Source organism: Musca vetustissima, unplaced genomic scaffold, assembly GCF_032173495.1.
Source record: "Musca vetustissima isolate MV318-11 ecotype Yass unplaced genomic scaffold, APGP_CSIRO_Mvet_v1 utg35638, whole genome shotgun sequence".
Lineage (NCBI taxonomy): Eukaryota > Metazoa > Arthropoda > Insecta > Diptera > Muscidae > Musca > Musca vetustissima.
This window is the reverse complement of record NW_026888443.1, coordinates 4,603-26,342: the sequence shown is the minus strand read 5'-3', so window position 1 is coordinate 26,342 and position 21,740 is coordinate 4,603. Positions and strand designations below refer to the sequence as shown.

The 21,740-nt window shown below is 31.6% G+C and overlaps 1 protein-coding gene across 1 annotated transcript in view; it reads left to right on the top strand.

Annotated features, from left to right (window-relative positions):
* The window catches only part of LOC133336311 (roundabout homolog 2), a gene marked incomplete at both ends in the record, with an annotated part of 91,713 nt that extends 72,404 nt beyond the window's left edge, over positions 1 to 19,309 (top strand). The window contains 2 exons of the mRNA XM_061544601.1: positions 18,885 to 18,977; positions 19,111 to 19,309. Of these exons, the coding sequence (XP_061400585.1) occupies positions 18,885 to 18,977; positions 19,111 to 19,309 (292 nt within the window). The remainder of the gene's footprint in view (positions 1 to 18,884; positions 18,978 to 19,110) is intronic.
* Positions 19,310 to 21,740: the final 2,431 nt, after the last annotated feature.

Here is a 21,740-nt window from a genome sequence, read left to right as displayed (position 1 = left end):
GCAATAGCATGCATGATTTCAATTAGAAAAATATAAAAAAATCGCATGCACTTCTTTAACATTTACACATGAGTTGATAATTTTGCATTTTGCTTTGAGGGCATATTTTAATGAACTAAGAAAGATGGGTGTTTTTTGTGTTGAAAATAATTAAAAAAAACAGAATATGGAAATGTGCACAATTTGTCTTCTCTCCTTTTTAGAATTATTTTTTGTTCTCCTTCTCAATTATCACAAACAAATTGCAGAACAATTAGTGTTGCCATTTAGATTGTGACCCCAAGACATTTTCTATTTATTAACCTCAAACTAAAGGTATTCTTTTTTTCATTTCAATGGATTTTTGGTTCATTTTTGTCCAAACATAAAAAAATCAGTTTGACTGTTGGCCAACTCACAATCATTTTTCTTTTTGAGTGTTTTTTTGTCGTTTTTTTTCTTCTTTGCCATTCATATTTCCAATTATAATTTCAATTTTCCACTATTTGCTGCTCAGACATTGTTTTAATTGCTGCCATTTATTCTCATATTATTGCTGTTGTTGTAGTTCTTTTTTGCAAGAAAAAAAAACAACAACACAGTTTTGAATTATATCCTTGAAAGTGGACCATAAATTGTAGCTGATTGCAAGAGAGAGGAGGCTATGGGGCGGACTTTCCATAAGAACTTCTTAGATTGATACTACTCTAGCCAAACGAACTACCACTCTCCCTGCCAGGCTTATAAATCATTTTTAATATATATCGTTTTTTTCCTGTGTGTTCATTTTCTTTGACCTGGTTCTTTGGGTTGGATTGGATTCTTAGCTCCCCTTAACTCACAATGTTATATAGTTATAAACGCATAAATTCATTTTGTTGTTGTACACATTTTTTTGCCATTTCAGTCCTCTATGCGTTTTTATGTTTTGCACAATTTTTTTCTGTTCATGGCTTTTCATTTTTATGTTTTTTTTTGCTGAGAACGAGATTTAAAATTTGGGTCAATTGGTGATTCGCATGGAGGCGCAGAACACCATCAGCCAACCAACCAACCACACCAAGCATTCATTGCTTGTTGGTATGCCTAGGTAGCTTTACATATATACGTACATGTGTTTTTTTTTACTCCTCCTTTTTGGTAAATGAATCAGAATGTACTCAGTCGCTCGTTTTTTGTCATTCATTCATTCTGGTCCAATTGTAAAATGTTTCTGCAGCAATTGTATTCAGCTGTGAGTATTCGCTAGGTAGCAGCATCAGTTTGGTGTGTGTGCTTGTATGAAATAGAATAAATATTCCGTTGTCCTTTTTTTTTGGTGATTTGGTTTTGCTTGCTTTGCCATTAGGTTATGGAGTTTATTTTTTGTTGCGCTCGATCTTTTCTCTCTCCCATCGACAAAATATGAGTTAATATTGACACAGGTGCTCCAATAGATAGGTGTATTGCAAAACAACTCAATTTAGGTGGACTAAAAGAAAAATAGGAGAATATTGATGGCTGCCGCTTAGCAATGTTGGACATACACACCTGCGTTGGATCGAACAATTTAAAGGGAATTTAAGTTTTAGGAAAAAAGAATAACAAAATTTTTTTCTATAATTTTCAAAACAAGGAAAACTATTCTCCAATAAAATAAATTTTTCATGTAAATGTACCTTTGTTATTTATTTTAATTTTCTATTAAGGGAACCCCCCCCCCCCCCCCCCCATTCTCGATTTTTTATTTTTAAGATTTCAAATGGGCTGGTAAATGAATACCAATGCTTGTTAAGGTTTGTAACTTGGCACATATGTATTTGAAGATTTAAAAAGGAAGAAAAATAATTTACCAACATTTTGTTTTGTTGTTGTTGTTTTTTGGGTTCAAAGAAAAGTCCATATTTTCGATGGCGGGCATGATAACTCCTCACTGGAACATCGGAATCCGAAAATTCCAACTGTTTTAGAAAGAGGACATGTCTGGCTCTCGTATGAACTAGGATTATTGACTTCGCACAACAATTAACAAAATGGCGGAACTTTGAAAAAAATTTTATGGAAAATCGCCTATTTTTAACCACAAACTAAGTTAAAAAATAAGGAAGATCTTCACCGATTAGCTTTATCCTAGTTCATACGAGAGCTACACACTCCCAGAGAAACGTGTCAAAATTTGAAACCGATTGGATTATTAGTTTTTGAGTTATCGTGCCCGCCATTCGTTTTGAGAAAAACGCGTTTAAAGTTTGAGAAGCCCTTTAGCCGTCACTTGATGGTAACACAATAAATCGGCTATATCTTTAGGAGTTCTTGAGATTTTCACTTGAAATTTTGTAGAGACATTCTAGAATTAGAGTAGATTCGAATTAAATCAAAAAAATTTTTGACACCGAGAATGGGGGGGGTCCCCTTAATTGGATATCAGAGCGTATGAGTGGTGACAACAAACATATGCCTCAATTACCTTATCAATGCTCAATATAGGTACAAAATAAATAGGGGAATCGTATTGGCTGCCGCCTTGGCATGTTAAGCAATCATACCAGTGCTGGATGGAATTATTTGAAGGAAATTTAAGTTTTAGCAACCACTCCGGCGCAGAATGGAACTATTTTGAGAAAATTTAGTTCTATAAAAAATTAAATTTTTATAACCTACACAACTATGTTGTCAGGGTATTATAGCTTCAAGTATACCGATCGTCATATCTTGACTAGCTGAGTCGATCTAGACATGTGTGTCCGTCGGTCTGTCCATTATAATTTGTAAACATGATACAGGCCACAGTTATGGACCAATCTTCACGAAATTTTGCATGTAGGATGTGTTCTGACCAATGAGGACCCCTATTGTTTTTGGAAAGGATCGGTTAATATTTAGGGGATGAAATGGACCAAAAACTTTATTTTTGTCAATTTTTCTGAGGCCGCAATTATGGCCCAAACACCGCGAATTTTTGCATGGAGAAGGGGATCGGGCCAAAGAATAAGCATGCCTGTTTTGATAATGATCGTGAAAAATGACAAAAATTGTATTCTATAGCGTCGGATGAAGTGGACCGAAAACTTAATTATCATGGTGAATCTGGACAAGTGATTAGAGGGGTTGTACTGATTATTAGTAACATTTGCTGACCTCTAGCCAGTCAAAAGTGTGCAAATATCGCGAAATATTGCCCAATCTCATAATGTAGAACCGCAGAAAGTTAGCTTTTCATGGAAGTTGTGTAGGGTATCGTATGGTCGGCCCCGTCCGACTATTCTGCTCCTCTCACTGGTTATATTCTATAATTTTCAGAACAGGGGATTTATTATTAGTCCTTCCGTATTCTCCATAATATCCTTATAAATTATTCTTATAAAAATTTCTCAGGCTCATTTCTTTTAATTTTCGATTGATTTGACATAAGAACGTACGAGTGTTGGCGACAATCATACGCCTTTCGCTTAATTCTGTATGGAATTGTTTGAAGATAATTGAAATCAAAATATTTATAATTTTCAGAATAGGGAAAAACTGTCTCCGTATACTCCAATATTTTCAAAGTCCTTATTCTGGAAAATTTATTTTATGGGACATCAGGTCGTATGTGTGGTGACAACAACCATACGTCTCAATAGCCGTATCAAAGATTTTTTTTTAATTTGGTTTGTAAAGCAGGATATGAATAAACCATTAGTTTAAAAGCCGCATATAATATTCAAATATTTAAAAAATAAATTCCTTAAAAATTTCGAATCGATTGTTACTGCAATATGTATTTTCAGATCTGCAATTGCCATACGATTTGCTAAAATTTCCAGAATATAGACAATTTGACAATTAGTCTCCATTTTTTAATAGTTTCTAATCTCCACGGAATATGATAATTTCAAATTCATTTTTTCTGAAAACAATTTCTTACTTTATAAGTACAATTGGTATATATTTAAATTGGTGGGACATCATGCCGTATGAGTGGTGACAACAACCATACGTCACAATATCCCGGTCAAGGAAGATTATTTTTAATTGGTTTTAAACCATTGGTTTAAAAGTCACATATAATAATTTAATATTTAACCAGTGAGCAGAGCAGTATAGCCTGACGGGGCCGACCATACGATACCCTACACAACTACCACGGAACTCTAAGATTCTGCGGATTTTTATTCCGAGACTGGACAATATTTCATGATAGTTGCATCTTCTTGCCCAATAAGAGGTCAACAGCACCTCTTTCTTACACTGACATATTTTCCGAATATTACTAATATTGAGTACAGCCCTTCTAATTACTTGTCCAGTTTCCTTTAACCGTGGGTTGTGCTGTGATGTTCGGCTTTCAATTGTGGCTTATAGATCGACTCGAAAAAAAAACACAAGAATTAAATTTTCGGTCCATTTCATCCCAAAATTGTTATCTGATCATCACCGAAAATTATAGGCGTTGTCCTTGACTATACCTGGATCCTCATGGAAAATGTCAAAGCGATCAGCCCTATATTTCCGCAATCTAGTGTGATAATGGGTTGCTAAATAATATATGAATACATAACCATCTGTAAATATTTAAGTGTAACTAATTGGTATCAATTTAAAGGTCAACCACTCCTCTTGGATATATTATCAAATTTTCGGGTCTATGTCCTTCAGGGGTAAATCTATACGCTATAGAATACAAATTTTGTAATTTTTCACACAAAAGTCAGGGTCCATTTCACCCGCTAAATATTGACCGATCCTTATCAAAACAGGCATGCTTATTCTTTGGCCCGATCCTCTTCTCCATGTAAAAATTCGCGAAGTTTGGGCCCTAATTGCGGCCTCTAGAGCAACCAAAAAACCGACAAAAATTAAGTATTTGGTCCATTTCATCCCCTAAATTTCGTGAAGATTGGTCCATAACTGTGGCCTGTATCGTGTTTCAAATTATAATGGACAGACGGACACACATGTCTAGATCGACTCAACTAGTCAAGATATGATGATCGGTATACTTAAAGGTGGGCCTAGGACCAATATTTCGCGGCGTTACAAACTCTTGGGGATGCACAAAGCTATAATACCCTGACAACATAGTTGTGTAGGGTATAAAAAGTATATACCTTAAAATCCATTTTTAATCCATCGTTTCAGGAATTATTTTTTCTTTCCGATCTGCAATTGTCATATTTTTTAAAATGTCCAGAATATAGGAAAACTGACAATTAGTCTCCAATTATTATTATTATTATTATTATTATTATTATTTATTTTTTAATATCTTCAAAATTCCACGGAATACGACCATTTAAATAGTCAGAACGACGTTTTTGTTGATTATTATCACTTGATAAACTAACTTTTGTTATTTGCAAAATGTTTGTCTATCAGGTCGTATGAGTTATGACAACAATCATACCTCTCGATGTTCCGTTTGATAGAATATTATTTATTATGGATTTCTTTTATTTTAAATCAATTGTCGGTTTTTTTTTTTAATTTTAAACTTATTTTCGTCTTTATTACTTTGGGAATAGGTCGGTCTGCATGTCGTATAAGTGCTGAAAACGATCATACTCCCCGATGACCACTTCTACAATATATTTTTCTTCCGATCGGCAATTGGCATAATACAAGTATTATAGGAAATATACGCCCCAAAAATGCCCTATTCCTTATTTTTTACAGTACCACCAATTTCCTGACTCCTCGTCTATAAAATTACCATATACATTTTTTTCCATTATCACAGCAAATCATCCCTATAGTGATTGACTTCCTCTATAAGAATTTCCCTTAATAGTCCTCCATATTTTGCAAAAAGCTGCAGATGATTGGCCGAGAACAGTTAGCGTTAGGTGTTCTTGAGCATATTATTTTTTATTGGTTATACACATATTATGTTCGATTTATAAAACAACATTATTCACACAATAAATTTATGTGCTTGATTCCCAATTTAGCAACACACATTTCCTTCCTACTTGTGTTATTCCAATTTTTTTGTTATTTCATCCCCCCACCCACACCTCCAAAAGAAGAAGGAGGTTTTCTTCGGCTTAGCACAATGTGCCACAATAAATTGCTATACTTTCGGATGATTGTGTGTTTTGGAAAACAAAAAGGATATGAATTATATGTGTGAGAGTGTGTGGGTGGGTGGGTGCGTATATATGGCCCAAATATTTCATAGAGTGAAGGCAGGTTATTACTATGATTTGATTTTCGTCGTCGTTTTTTCGTGTTCGCAATATTTACTGTAAGAGAAGAATTATGTTTCTTCTTCTTCATATTTTTCTTATAACAAATATATGAAATATGAGGAAAACTAAGGCTCTTGTGCGAGATTTTTGTTGTATGGAAATCCTTACTTCGCAGTTGTTGTTGTTTTTTATTATTTGACTGAGTTATTATGTTATGCTGTATATTAAGGGGTAGCATGTGTAAGTTATTTGGCATAAATCTTTATGTACTCCATACGAAGCAGAAAATATGTATGTCATATTCAGATGAATAACCCAGGAGGGTTATTATTTGTTTCGATTGAGAGGCTTAAAGAATTGTTTTTCTCTACAATGTGTAAAAAAAATTGAGAGTTATTTTAAAGCAAATTGGACTATCAAGGAATTAGAAGTTATTCAGAAATTCCGCAGTATTGTTTAGACAATTTGAATATAAATTGAGTTAAATACGATTTTTAAATCAATGACTTATGCTTCAAATCAAAAAAATGAATCTTCATTTTCAAAATTCATTTCAAATTATCTCCTTTTATAAGGCAATTATAAGGCGTATAATTGTTGTCATCACTCATACGACCTTTTTTACGACTGCTGAGGCGTATGATTATTGTCATCACTTATACAACCGGATGTCCCACCATTTAAATATAAATACTAATTGTGTTTATATATTATAATAAATTCCAATCAAAAAACCATTTCCTTTATGCATATCCTTGTATTTATATTTCATTCTGCGGCAAAAAAAATCTCAACTCAATATTAATTAAGTTCAACAAATTACATATTCCCCGCCACACCTATGGTGAAACTTTTAAATATTATTCGCCTGCCATAAAGGACATGTGTTCGGTAGAGAACCTCTTTGAGTTGGAAAATTTGCAAAGCATATTTGAATTTATATGTATTTTAAATTTGAATTCTTTGTGAAAAAGCAATTATAATAGTAATTAATATTTATTACAAGTCGTGTGTGGCAGGAAACCTTTCACGTACTACAAAGAACATTTGCAATTCGAATTTTGTAATCTTTGCAATCATCATAAATTTCAGTTAAACAAACGTATAACCAATATTTTTCATATCTACCACGATTTACATTTACGGAATTATGTTTTTTTAAATTTTATGATTAACGTGGGTTGCTTGTAATCTGAGACATAGATTAAAATATTTTCAATTCAATTAGAAATGATACATACATATATTTTGTTGTTAAAATATCCCAAACAATTTTTTCCAATTACAATTTTTCATTTATTTACATCATTATAATTTTATTTTTAAATTTAACCTTGGATGTCTGCGTATGCGAAATATTGTATATCCACGTGTGTGTAAATCTAAACTACGTAAACAGTTACCTAAATTCAAAGGCATTTGCCCCTGAGTATGAATATTATTCATACGCACTTTGGTAATTAGAATTAATATTCATTATAGGTTACTATATTAAATATATCCTTAGATGTCTGTGTGTGATAAATATTATAGATCATCGGATGCCTGTTTGTTGTCTCAACTCAAATTCGTTTACCTGTGTATGAGTAATATTTCATAATAAATACTCATCCGCTCTGTAGTAATTTGAATTAATATTAATCATAGGGTCCGTAGTACCAAAGAAGAATATTTTTTTAGGTCCACAAATAGGCATCGGTTTTCAAAGGAATTTTTTCACAAAAGGGACACAAATAGATGTGGCCTGAGTTTTTTATAGAATATTTTTTTCAGGGACAATGATAGGCGTTGGCTTTCAAACAATATATTTTCAAGGAAACAAATAGACGTGGGGTTTTAAAAACAATATTTTTCAGGGACGCAGGTAGGCGTGAGTTTTTTTAAGAATACTTTTTTAAGGACACGGATAGGCGTGATTTTTTTCAGGGATATTTTTTCAGTGACACAGACAGTCGTGGGGTTTTCAAAGAATATTTTTCAGGAATACATGTAGGCGTGGTATTTCAAAGAATATTATTTCGGGGACACATTAGGGATTAATAATTTTCCATTTATTTTATAATTTTTATTGATCATTGCTCGCCTTTGTTTACATGTGCGTATGAGTACTGATACCACTCATACGACACCTGTAAACATATTTTTTAAATTGAATTGTATTATATTTTTTGATTTTTTTAAGTTAGTTTTAAGGAACACAAACAGCTGTTGATTTTTCAAAAATATTTTTTAAGGGGCATTGACAGTCGTGGATTTTTTTTTAAAAATATTTCTCAGGGACACAGACAGACATGGATTTTTTTAAAATATTTTTTTAGAGACACATAGAGGCATGGATTTTTTAAAATAATATTTTAAGGGGCATAGACAAACGTGGAATTTTTTTGTAGATTTTGTACGTATGTTTACATATGCGTATGAGTACTGACACTACTCATACGCCACATATGCACATATTTTTATATTTTGAATTATTTTATAAAACAATGCAAAATCCTTCATCCCGAAAGTATAAAAAATCAAAGTAAAAAAAAAAATCATTTCAATACGTCTCACATGAATATGTGTATACGTATTTATGTATGTTTCCCGCCTAAAACCATATACGTAAACATATTACACTGTATTAACAATGATTGATATTACCACTTAACATTGGCTGAGCACCCTCAGCATCCACCCACGTCACACGTCCTACAATCTCTTGTATCGGCTTTTTGTTATAAAACATGTTTCGGTAATATTATTACTGTTTTGCTGATTTGACTTTGGATTTTTCTTGGATATTGTTTTTGTTTATATTTTTATGGCCCAAGGCCTAAAGCTTCTTATTCTTTTTGGATTGTATGGTAAATTTACTTTATCGTACATATTCTACTTATTTATCCCCCTTGATATAAAGAGGATTTTTTCGTTTTCCTTCGGTCTGTGTATTTGGATTTCTTCGAAAAGTCCTCTTGATATATGTATGTATAAGAGTCAAAATACAAACACATTGGAATATTTGTCAAAAGTGATGAATTTTTTCGTTAACATCTTTTTGGGGTTGGTGTTTCATATCATTCCATCTCTCTCAAGTAACACCCACCTTATTTGTCTTGCACTCTTGGCTTAGTGTTATTTAAATTTATTGAATCATAAATTCAGTCACCCGAGAAAAAAGAAAATGAAAATACGCCCATTTTGTTTTTTTTTTCTTCTTGGCAAAGAATGTCTGTAGAAATTTCTTCTTTTTTCCGTTTTTCACAAAAAAAAAAAAAAACCATGAACCAAAAATATATTTTTTTGAAGGTCACCACCATCGCCATTATCATCATAAGCATCAGCAATTTATTGATTTGATGGCAAACAATATTTTTCGGATTGTTTTTCTTCTTCTTTTTTTTTGAGACACTTTCATTTTCTTTTCGTGTTAAGAAGTGCGGCCGAAAGTGTTTTCACTTAAAGGAAAATTGGCAAAAAAGGAAAAGTGGAAATTTGTTTTATTTTTATTTGCTATTTATCTAATGACCTGAAGGAAATTATATCGCATCCTTTCTTTTTAAGGATTGTTTAGTAATATTCAAAGAAAGTTTTGTTGGGGTTCCCTTCGAAATTTTTATATTGGAAACAGGCAGAAAATAAATAAAACGACTTTATAATTATTGGCCAAGGATTTTGTTATTATTTATTTTTCGTTATTGCTTTCATATAGCCAAAAATTGGTATTTAATTTATTTGTAGGATAAATATTGCGGCAGAATATCTTTTATTTTATTTCCTATTCAAAATAAAATAATTAATAATTAATTCATTTTTAATTAATCAAACTCATACGCAGCCATGTTTAGAATAATATATAAATTTATGTTAGTCATACGTCACCTGGTTTCACGAACGATTAATACAAATCATACGCCCCCAGGGTCGGAATAAATTCATTGTGTAGTGGATTTACTTTGAAATTCCATATCGGAAAGCGGATAAGAAAAAATATTTTTAAGGGACATAGACCGGAGTGGATTTTGTTAAAAAATATTTTTAAGGGAACAGAAAGACATGGATTTGAAATAATATTTTTATGGCACACAGACAGGCGTGGATTTTAGACAAACATGGGTTTTTTTAAAAAATATTTTTATGGCATACAGACAGGCGTGGATTCTGGACAAACATGGGATTTTTTAAAAAAATGTGTTTAAGGGACTTCGCGGTTTTTTTCTGGATTATACACAGCCGTGGTCATAATTAAGATAATTCCGACATTTGCTATTAACAAAAAATCATACGCTCCCTGGATCAAAATACATTTTTCAATTTATAAAATAATTCTTCGAAACAACTTTAAACTTAAAAAATAAGCAATTAATTAATGAAAAGTACACGTACCCAGAGACACAAGAAATTTTATTTTATTTATTTTTTGACTATACGCACCCACTGTCAACATAAAATCCTACCATTTTCTATTAATAAAATGGCTACAATCCCCATACGATACAATTTTAATTTTATAGAATAAGAAATAAATTATACGCACCCAGAGTTACAAGAAGTTTCAAAATAATATTGATTATACGCATCCAATCTCAGAATAAAATTAATTCAAAATACCATAATTTTAAATTAATAAACATCACACGCACCAAAGATAACAATGAAAATTTTATTAATATTAATTATACGACATATGGTAAATTGTGGAGTTTTATGCAACATATAATAAATAAATGATCAGATTTTGTTGAAAAAAAAACAATTCAAAATTAAAAAAAAAACAGTCTCCCTTTATAAATATATATTTTTAAATTTTTATCTATTAAATATTTATAATTTTTTTTTTCATTAACTTCCATCTTGAATTTCCTTTACCCTCAACCCCTCCCCTATTAAAAATCATAACATTTCCCAAATATAAAGTAAAAGTATATCCCAACTGACTAACTGCCTGAGTCTGGTCATGCCAGATATAACTATTAAGGTTGCTGGCAAACAAATAACACTTCAGGAAAAAAAATAAAATAAGGAAAGGAAAGCGAAAATAAGAGCCTGGCATTTTTTGTATTTTCATAAACCCCATAGTCCTTAACATGAACACAAAATATGAAAACACTTCAATTGTTGAGAGCCGAGAAGAAAATAATAACGAGATGATGTCTGAATGGCAACAGCAACAACAACGACAGCAGGGAATTGTTGGGAGTTCTTTCGACAATGTATTGGTATGCTTCCCAAATAGATGAGGTGAAGAGAGAGGGTCGGATTATAACAACAACAATACTTTCTAGAACATAAACAGGATACTTGACTTGCATTACACAAGGATTTCGTTATGAATTTTATAGATATTTATTTTTGTTCTGTATTGTCTGTTTCGGATAGTTTCATTTCTACTGCAGGGAAACAAGTAGACAAGTGGTTCTTTAAAAATTACAGATAGGAAGATAAAATATAAAAAAAACTATTTTAAAGGGCGAAATTTTACTGAAACATCAATTTAGAAGAGAAAATATAAAAACATGTTGTAAAAAAATTGGGAATCAAAAAAATATATAAAAATTTTAATTGAATTCTCTTTTGTAGGTAAAATTGTTTCGTTATTACTTTCGCCTCCTTTAGAAAATTTGCCAAAGATCCTAGACAACGTGTTTTCCACTTGATGTAACAAGAAACTATAAAAAGGAAAACATCCCAGGAACTTTAAACCAGAAAAGAAGTCATTTGTTTTATTTTAACCCCTACACACACAATCAATCTTTTTCTTAGCAAAAAATTCCTCAAACTAGACAGTCGAACCCTGTGAATGATATTAAAAAGTACAAGGAGAAGTGAAAACTTCCAAGATTTTATGGCAGACACGGCGTCCACTTTGTTTCTTCGCTCCGACATCAAAAGGCCAGACAACAGTAAACAGTTTTCCAAGCGTTAATAATAAAAAAAACAGGGAAAGAAAATATTAAAACTAAAAGGGCAAGGGTCAGTTCACCAGCCACACTCCCTATAATATTGTGTTCTTCCTAGACATCGTTTCATGAATATCAAACACGCACGCTTCTTCCTGTCTTTTGAAACACACACAAAAAAATAGAATGTTACAAAACTTATAGCCTCCTGATTTCATTTTTTATTTTGCAATTTCCACCGCCCCCTCCAACCAGACCTTTTTTTATGTCATATGGCAACTCGTTAAAGTAATTGGTTTACTGAGCAGTTTTTTTTTCATTCACAAAGTTCATAAATCTGTAATAAAATAAGAGCCACAGCCAAACATCAGCCGAACAACAAAAAATTGTTATGCAAATTGTTTGATGATGGCATAAAGTAATTTGATGAAGCACAATTTTCATTTACTTTGTTGTAGTCAATGAACGAATATATCCATGGATGATGGTGGTAGCGTATGACTATTCTTATTTGCATATTTAAATGACTCATACGCCACTGGCGGACTTAATAAATCCAAAAAAAGGTCTAAGTTTATTATGTTCTAGTCGGCATCATAGGAAAATTTTAATAAAGAAAATAAACAAAAGGCGTCTATATACGAAATTAGATTTTGAGATTAGAAATATTACAGGATAATGTATATTTTTTCGAAAACAAATTTCTTTTTTGCTCTTTGTAAAATGGACAATTATACAAACGTGGGATCTAAAAAAATTAAGGGGCACAGAAATTTTTAAGAGGCTTAGACAAACGTGGGATTTTTTAGAAAATATTTTTAAGACGTTGAAAAACATTGGGTTTTTTGTAGAATATTTTTAAGGGACACAGACGTGGGATTTTGTTAGAAAATATTATCAAGAGGCTAAAACAGACGTAGGACTTTGTAGAAATTTTAAGGGGCTTTGGCAAACGTGCGGGTTTTTAAAAGTATTTTAAGAAATGCTGAGATGCGTGGATTAAAAGAAAAAACATTTTTTCTGGGACACAGACTCGTTTTGGGTATAAAGAATATTTTTAAACAATAAATAACTAATAAATAAAAATTGTACGCACCCAGAGTCGCAAGAAATTTTAAATTTATATTGATTATACGCAGCCATGGTCTAATAAAAATAATCCCATCATTTACTATTAATAAAAATCATACGCTCCCTGGATCAACATTAATTTTTAATACTTCTACTTTTCTATATAACAATGAAAATAAAGAATACCTTTGAATATTTTTTTTTTATTTTTTATTTTTTTTTTATTTTTTATTTTCGAATATATACGATTTTCCATAATACATTATTAAACAACTGTCACTTTTTAACAATTTCAGTTTTTTTTTTTTCATTTTTTCTATCCAATTCACAATCTAACAACCTATCGAAACAAATTCAAATAACCATAATTTTTCAAAACATTAAAATAACTAGTGGCTTAACTTCCATTCAAATTACATTATTGTCATGTTAACTTATATTGTTTAACACTTTACCAAAGGTATATTTATATAGTTGAATTTGGATTTTGTTTACTGTTAACAGTTTGGCTTTTAATAACAAGTCGAGATAATTAATAAATTTTGTGTTATTTTTGTTCGTTTTTTTTTTTTGTGACTGGTCTAACTTTCAAAATTAAATTTGGACTACAAATGCAATTTATTTTGTATTTCTAACCTACCTCAAATGGCATATAAAACAGAAAAAAAGAACTCATATTGCAAAAAGTGTCACATAAAGATTTGCATATACGATAAGCCACATGATGATAGGAGGGGAGAGACATAGAGTACAGCAACAACAACAAAATAAAATAAATACACGAGCAAAAAACATTTAAAAATTGCTAAAGGAAAAAAATGGTCAAACATGTCTTCACGACCGGCATCATTTACTTGGCCAAACAAGAGGAGACGCCCATATTTAGCCAAGCTAACAAAATATTTACCACAAAAATGCAAACAACAGCCATAACATAGAAAATCGTTGTTGTTATTTGTGTTTGTTATTGTTGTTGTAGCTTGTAGCACAAGCGCCAGCCGTCCAGCCAACAATCTCATTGAATTTAAGTTTTACTATATGGTATGTGACAATATTAACATAAAAAATACAAGATATGCAAAAAATCGCTGTCAAGGGGAAGAAGAAGGGGGTGAGGGGGGGATAGTGATTATTTGAAAACGCCAGCCAGCCAACATGAGTTGCATGTTTAAGCAGTTTTATTAAATGTATTAAATATTTGTATTTTTGCCTGGCCACAATAACGCTTTGGTAATGTCTATTATAGCGTGGGCTGTTCTCTTTAATAACGATAATGAAATCGCAAGCAAAAAAGAAACAACAAAAAATCAAAGGTATTTTTTGTCTTATTTATTTGTACTTTAAGCAAATCACACAAACAAGCTCTGCTCTAAACAGTACGCTTAAATAATTTATGCTTTTGATTTTGAAAAAAATTGTTCGTTATCTTTTGAAATTTTGTTTTCATGTGCTTGCTTGATAAAAGGCGTTGGATGACTGGGCAAGTGATTTGGTTTGTGGGTTTTTAGCCTAAATTTATTATCGATGTTTTTGTTATCTAATATTGAACTTTAAACGACTTTTGAATTTGTAAAAGCTATGAAGGATTTTTTTTGCATTTAAAAATTAATGTCTTAATTTAATGAATTAAAAAAAAAAAATAATTAGTTTGTCAAACAAAGAACAATTGCGTTACAATGAAAGTAAGCGACCAAAACACACCCACACATTCACAAAAGGCGACATCTATATACGGAAAACAATGATCACAAGCCACAGCAAGCACACACACTAACACACGGATGCTACTGTTATTCATCTGTGGTTGTATGATGGAAACCAACATCAATATACGTTGTAAATAGTAGCATGCACACCCACCGCACACAAACACACACACATACATTCCCTCAGCCGCGTAAACATAAAATACAAAATGACACTTGCAAACAAATGGGCCTAACAAACAGCATAAGTACACATTTGCCATGCACACACACAACTCACCTACATACTCCTCCAACATGTGTGTGTGCTAGGAACAAATACATATATTCTTCTCATGTAAACAGAGATTCTGCTGCAGCAGACATTGCGAACTCTTTTGCTGTTAATGTGCTACTCTTTAAATCAGGTTCAGGCAGAGATCCATTTTTTACGCTCTTCATCACACAACTTACTCTCAAAGAAAGCACGCGTGCAGGAGTTTGCTTGATGTGGTTTTAAATTGAATTTTGATGCTGTAGCCTATATGCCGCCTGCGTATTCAACACATGTATATGTTGTGTGGCAATCATGTAATGGGTTATGTTTTTGCATAAAACACTAATTTATACCATTAAATGTAAGGAGAACAAAACTTAATACAAGCAAACAGGCACTTGCTGGTCATACTATTTTTTGTTTCTTTGTTTGTTTGTTTCATAGGATAGTGAAAGCTTCGAGGAAAAAATATTTGTTTTTTTCTCCCTAGCTCTTGTTCTCTTAATTTGCATAAATTTCTACAGTGTGTGTTTGTGTGCTCGGCCGTGTATTGCCTACATAAATGCAAATATCATTGCCGCATGCATTCATTCATATAACCATTCATTTACTTACACATGCATACATACATAACGCCATACAACAACATAACACGATATGATATTGTATTGACCCGTTTATTCAAGTGTAAAATAAATATTTGTTAACAGAGATAACAGGCAGCCATTCATGCCTGTCCAATGTACCAACAAACATGAGCGCACATACACACAGCCAAACATAAACGCATTTATTTATGCATATAACATTCACAAATTGCACAGCAGGGCTCTCTTTACATGTGTGAGTGTGTGTGTGTGTGCATAAAGATGATATGTTGTAGAGGTTTATGAAGACATATATACGAACAATTGATGATGTTTATAGTTAGGGGGGAAATAAATAATACTTCAAATAAATATTCTGACCATTGGCCCAGGGAGTCTTTGAGTCTATGCAAGTGAATATTATGAGGGCAACCAGGATTGTTATGTTTTGACAACTTTATTAGACGAATGAGAGACTTTAATAAAAGTTATTTTTTAAACTTCTTATATAAATCAGAAGACCGCTGAGAGGAATTCCATAGAAAAACATCCCAAACGTCCCAATAGAAATCTTCCGAAAGTAATACAGCACAGATTCCTGTCCGGTTTGTAAAAACCCTAAAATTCTGTACATGGAGTCCTTTTGTAAAATAATTCGAAACAATCTTCAATAGATAAAAATACACTTTTATAAAGAGAATATCTCCAAAATGCTTAGAAGATGTTGAGCCTTAAAAAGAAGGCATTTGAATGGGATTTTTTGTTAATACTGTCCTCGGATCGCTTCGATTCGGAGTGGTGGCCATATTAGGCGTATGATCAATAAACATTGTGTATACGCCTTAAAGTTCCTATAATTATTATTAATTATACGATATTACGTACGATAATAAAAGCATAAGGGATTTTGCCTCTAGAAACTGTATATAAAGGAAATGAAGATTCGTTTTAGCCAATGAAATGCATTTGAAATGTTTCAAAGTTTGGAAATATTTCAAGAACTAAATTTGAATATTTTTCAATGAATTTTAAATATTGTTAATAGATGCTGCTAATTTTCTTTCTTTCAGTATTTCAAAAATCATGATTGATTCTCTGACGTGCCTTTGTAGCGCATGATCAATAAAAACTGTGATATTACTTATACGCAAATTTGATCTCTAGTGAAAACATATACATATATTTTTTTATCTCAATAAACCTTTTACAAACTATTTTTTTCTTCCAAAATGTATTTCTATTTTAAAGTTTTATGTTTTTGCTATCACCGATATCCTTTCCTTGTGATCTCTTCCGGAAAGTTAAAACAATTTGAAATAATGGAAGATTTTGTCTTTTGAAATACACAACAAATGGAATGAAGGATTCTTTGAAATAGTATTGGCATATTTGTAAATTAGCCGAGATGTATAATAAATATGTATTTTTAGTTGTAATATACAATGTAGGTTATATAAATACTACTTCTTATTTGCAACCCACAATTGAATTTTGTGTTTGGCATTTGATTTTAAGAGATTTTACTCCATACATTTCTAAATTTTTCGCTATGTAGTTTTAGGTGGCGTATGACTTACTAATGTTGTTCATACGACCGGTGGATTAAAAAAATAATATTACTAATACGCAATCATATTAAAATGTCGATTGATTTGATTTAATTCTTCATTTCTTGGAAATCGAAGAGCATAATAAAACATCGTTATGTAAAGGAGAAACTGCGGGTTCTTAGAAGGGTTCATTTTGGAATTGAATTTCCAGTTTATTATCATGCTAGAAACAGTTAACGCCCCAAAAAATCATTCCATTAATCATTCCACTATATTCATTATTTAGGAACTCTTTTGATGATTCTTCATTTTCCAAACTGTCATTCAAATGCTCCGTGTAAAAATATCGCTGCTCCACGATATGATTTGAAAATTACAGGGTTATGTTCATTCTTCTTCTATTACCATAAAAAATCTTTTAAGTGCCATATCACTTGTCCAATATGTCTGGCAAATCATAGCATTCATGCTTTTTCAAAATTCAACCATGAATAGATAGATATTCCCGTGTACAGCTGTCAATACTACAAAATCAATTTCAATTTGTTTTTCCTTTTTTTTCAAATAAAAGTTATATGATGATTCGTTTCAAACAAAAGCTTTATACATATATACACCACCGTCAATCACCTGTAAATTCTGCAAAACCGATAAATATATTTGCATATCTATGAATGGGTATGGGGGTCCATTCGTATGGAATTGATGCTGAATTTAAATATATATGGACGTATATATGTGTTTGTTATTGAATGAATATATGCAGATGTTTTCACACGCAAGTTATTGAGGTTTTTGGTTTCAATTTGGTTTTTTATGTGCTCGCTTTCTGAATGCAATTCAGACAAAACATAAAATAAAATAAAAATCTGTCGCTTCTACAAAAAAAAAAATACTTGCAACATAAAATGCAACAGTGGCAAGTGCAGGCAAATGATAAAAAACAACATTTTTCCTCCTTTACAAATCTATACAAAAACATTCGCACCGACACACACACACACATCGAAACCAAACTGCAATCCAATGATGGTCAGAATGCACAGTAAAAATCAATATTTCACACAAAAGCCAAATTAAAACAACAACAACAACAGCAACAAACAAAAATTCGCTCAATGAAGTATTTATAATAAATTCTTTACTTTCCACACCACGAGTGTAAAAAGTAATAAATAAATGCCATAAAATATGCAAGAAAGGCGGGGATTGTGGACATAAGGGAGGGAAGGATGGATGGCGGTAGGATGTATATAAAATTAATAAAGACATTTTTTCCAGTATTTAAGAGCAAATATTAAATAACCTCCTCCCTATTAACAATACCATATGAGGTTTGTAATCAGCTGTTGAAAATCCCATATTCATTGCATACTTTTAGGCTGCAATGGTATGGGGAGAAATCTTTGCAATAAATGAATGTAATGATGGTGTGAGGCTGATACTTGTTGTTTTTATTGCAATATTAAAAATATGCACGTCCAGGCAAATTTCTTGCCTGCTTGTTTTTTCATTTATATATAAGTAATGATTTATTAAATCCTTATTAATTTTCGAAAAACAAGAAAACAAAATCCCATCTCTCATAATGTGTTGTTGTCGTTTGTTTCAGTTTTTTTTCTTTCTTTAATAACATTTTTTATTTAATGTCTTATTGATTATTTTTATATTTATTCTCAACATATTTTTTGTTCTCCTTTACAGGTTGTTGAATTAATTGATGCTGCAGCCATTAACTCCACCGCCGTCCGTTTGGATTGGGTTATGCATGTAAGCGTAACCGAAAAATATGTTGAGGTATGTAGCAAGCCGGTCAGCTGGAAGAAAAAAAAACAATTTTAAAAACATTTTCTCATTTAAGTACACTTTTCGCCAAGTCATTTACAATAATGTGTTAATTATATGAAATTTTTCTGTTGCATACTTTTAGGGTCTTTATATACGTTATCGTGATGTTAGTGCAAATTCTCAACAATACAATATACTGACGGTATTAAATCCTTCCATTGAATCACATGTTGTGGGTAATCTAAAGGAATACACGAAATATGAATTCTTTTTGGCACCATTCTTTCAAACGTTGGAGGGTCAGCCGAGCAATTCGAAAATTGTCCAAACCTATGAGGATGGTAAGTTCATTAATTGTAATAAAAAATAGTTTAGGGGGAATTTGGGGCGAATTAATGCAATTTTGGTAATGAGAAATAATTAAAATAAATTTAAAAATATTTGCAAAAAATCCGCGCCTATTGATAGGTCTTAAAAAATATGTTTTAAAAAAATCCACGCCTAAAGATAGACCTTGGAAAATATCTTTTAAAAAATCCACGACTAATGATAGTCCTTGAAAAATATTTTTAAAAAATGTATGCCTATGTATATGCCTTGAAAAATATATATTTTTTTAAACCAACCACGCCAAAGGATAGGCCTTGAAAAATATTTTTCTAAGACCTTGAAAAATATTTTTTTTTTGATAGATTTTAAAAATGCTTTGTAACAAATATATGCCTTTGGATATACTATAAAAATATTGTTTAAAAAATCTATGCCTTTGGATAGGCTATAAAAATATTGTTTAAAAAAATCTATGCCTTTGGATAGACTATGAAAATACTTTTTAAAAATCTACGCCTTTGGATAGACTATCAAAATTTAAAAAAAAATCTACGCCTTTAAATAGACCATACAAATATTTTTTTTAAATCTGCGCCTTTGGATAGACTATAAAAATGTTTTTTTTTTAAATCTACGCCTTTGGATAGACTATAAAAATATTTGTTAAATCTGCGCCTTTGGATAGACTATAAAAATATTTTTTAAAATAATATTTTTTAAAAAATCTACGCCTATGGGTATACCTTAAAAAAGGCCTTAAAAAATAATTTTAAAAAATCCATTCCTTTTGATAGGCTTAAAAAAAATAAAAATAATAATATAAACCAGTAAGGAAAGTAGTAAAGTCGGACGGGGCCGACTATATGATACCGATTTTCACGAAACTTGGCAGACATCATTCTAGACCTAAATGATTAGGCTGTACCAAATTTCGTGCAAATCGAAAGATATATAGGGACTTTGGGGCACCATTTACATGAAATCGGACGAAACTATATATGGGAGCTATATCTAAATCTGGACCGATTTTCTCCAAACTTGGCATACATCACTCTAGGCTTAATTCAGCACGTTATACCAAATTTCGTGCAAATCAAAAGATATATAGGGACTTTGATGCACCATTTACATGAAATCGGACGAAACTATATATGGGAGCTATATCTAAATCTGGACCGATTTTCACGAAACTTGGAAGACATCATTCTATACCTAAATGATTAGGCTGTACCAAATTTCGTGCAAATCGAAAGTTATATAGGGACCGTTTACATTAAATCGGTTAAATATATATATGGGAGCTATATCTAAATCTGAACCGATTTTTCCCAATTTCAATAGGGTTCGTCCTTGGGCCGAATAAGTGACCTATGCCAAATTTCATCCAATTCGGATCATAAATGCGACCTGTACTTTGTTTACAATTTAACATGGACAGACGGACAGACGGACGGACATGAATAAATCGACTTAGAAAGTGATTCTATGCATATTCTCAAAAGGAACCATGTGTCTATCTCGTTTCCTTTTGCCTGTTACAAACATATGCACAAAGACATAATACCCTGTACCACAGTGTGGTGAATGGTATAAAAACCAAACATTTGGATGGGCTTTAAAATTAATTTAAAAAATCCATGTCTATTTAAAAAAATCGTGGCTACTGATAGGCTTTATAAAAATAATTTAAAAAATCCATGCCTATTTAAAAAAATCCGCGACTACTGATAGGCTTTATAAAAATAATTTAAATAAAATCCATGCCTATTTTAAAAAATCCGCGGCTACTGATAGGCTTTATAAAAATAATTAAAAAAAAAATCCACGCCTGTTTTAAAACTCCTACATTTCGCTTTTGTGTCTCAAGCTGAAATTTTTGTCCTGCGAATATTTCGTTGTTTATTTTTATTTTTGTTGCTCCTTTGAAAAGTTATCGTTGCGGTTGGTTGCCCAGCTTGTTAGTAGTACCATCCCTATTGAGAGTTTTTCTCCACTTTGTTTATGCTTTGGGTAATGTCGTCGTCGTCGACGTGTTACTATGACGTTTTAACATGTCCTTTGGCAATTATGAAAAATAACAACAACAAAAAACAAAATTTTGTTGTGTTCGAAACGTAACTTGTTTTCTGCAGTTTTCTGGTACCAGGAATTTCGGGATGCGATGCATATTTTATATGTGGATCATAACTAAAGGGAAAACGAAACAAAAAATACAATGGAAAAGTGGAGCTCTAAAGAGGTCTATGTGTATTAGGGTGGAAAATATATATATATATATAATAATAAATTAAAATGGGAGTTTTTTCCAATTTTGAGAATTCGAATTTCAGGAAATAAACTCATTTGGAAATTTTCTCTCAAAATTATTTGCTGTCATATGAGGAAAAATTCGTCAGAAATTCCATTTTTAATAAACATGCGAGAGTAGGAAAAAAATTAATC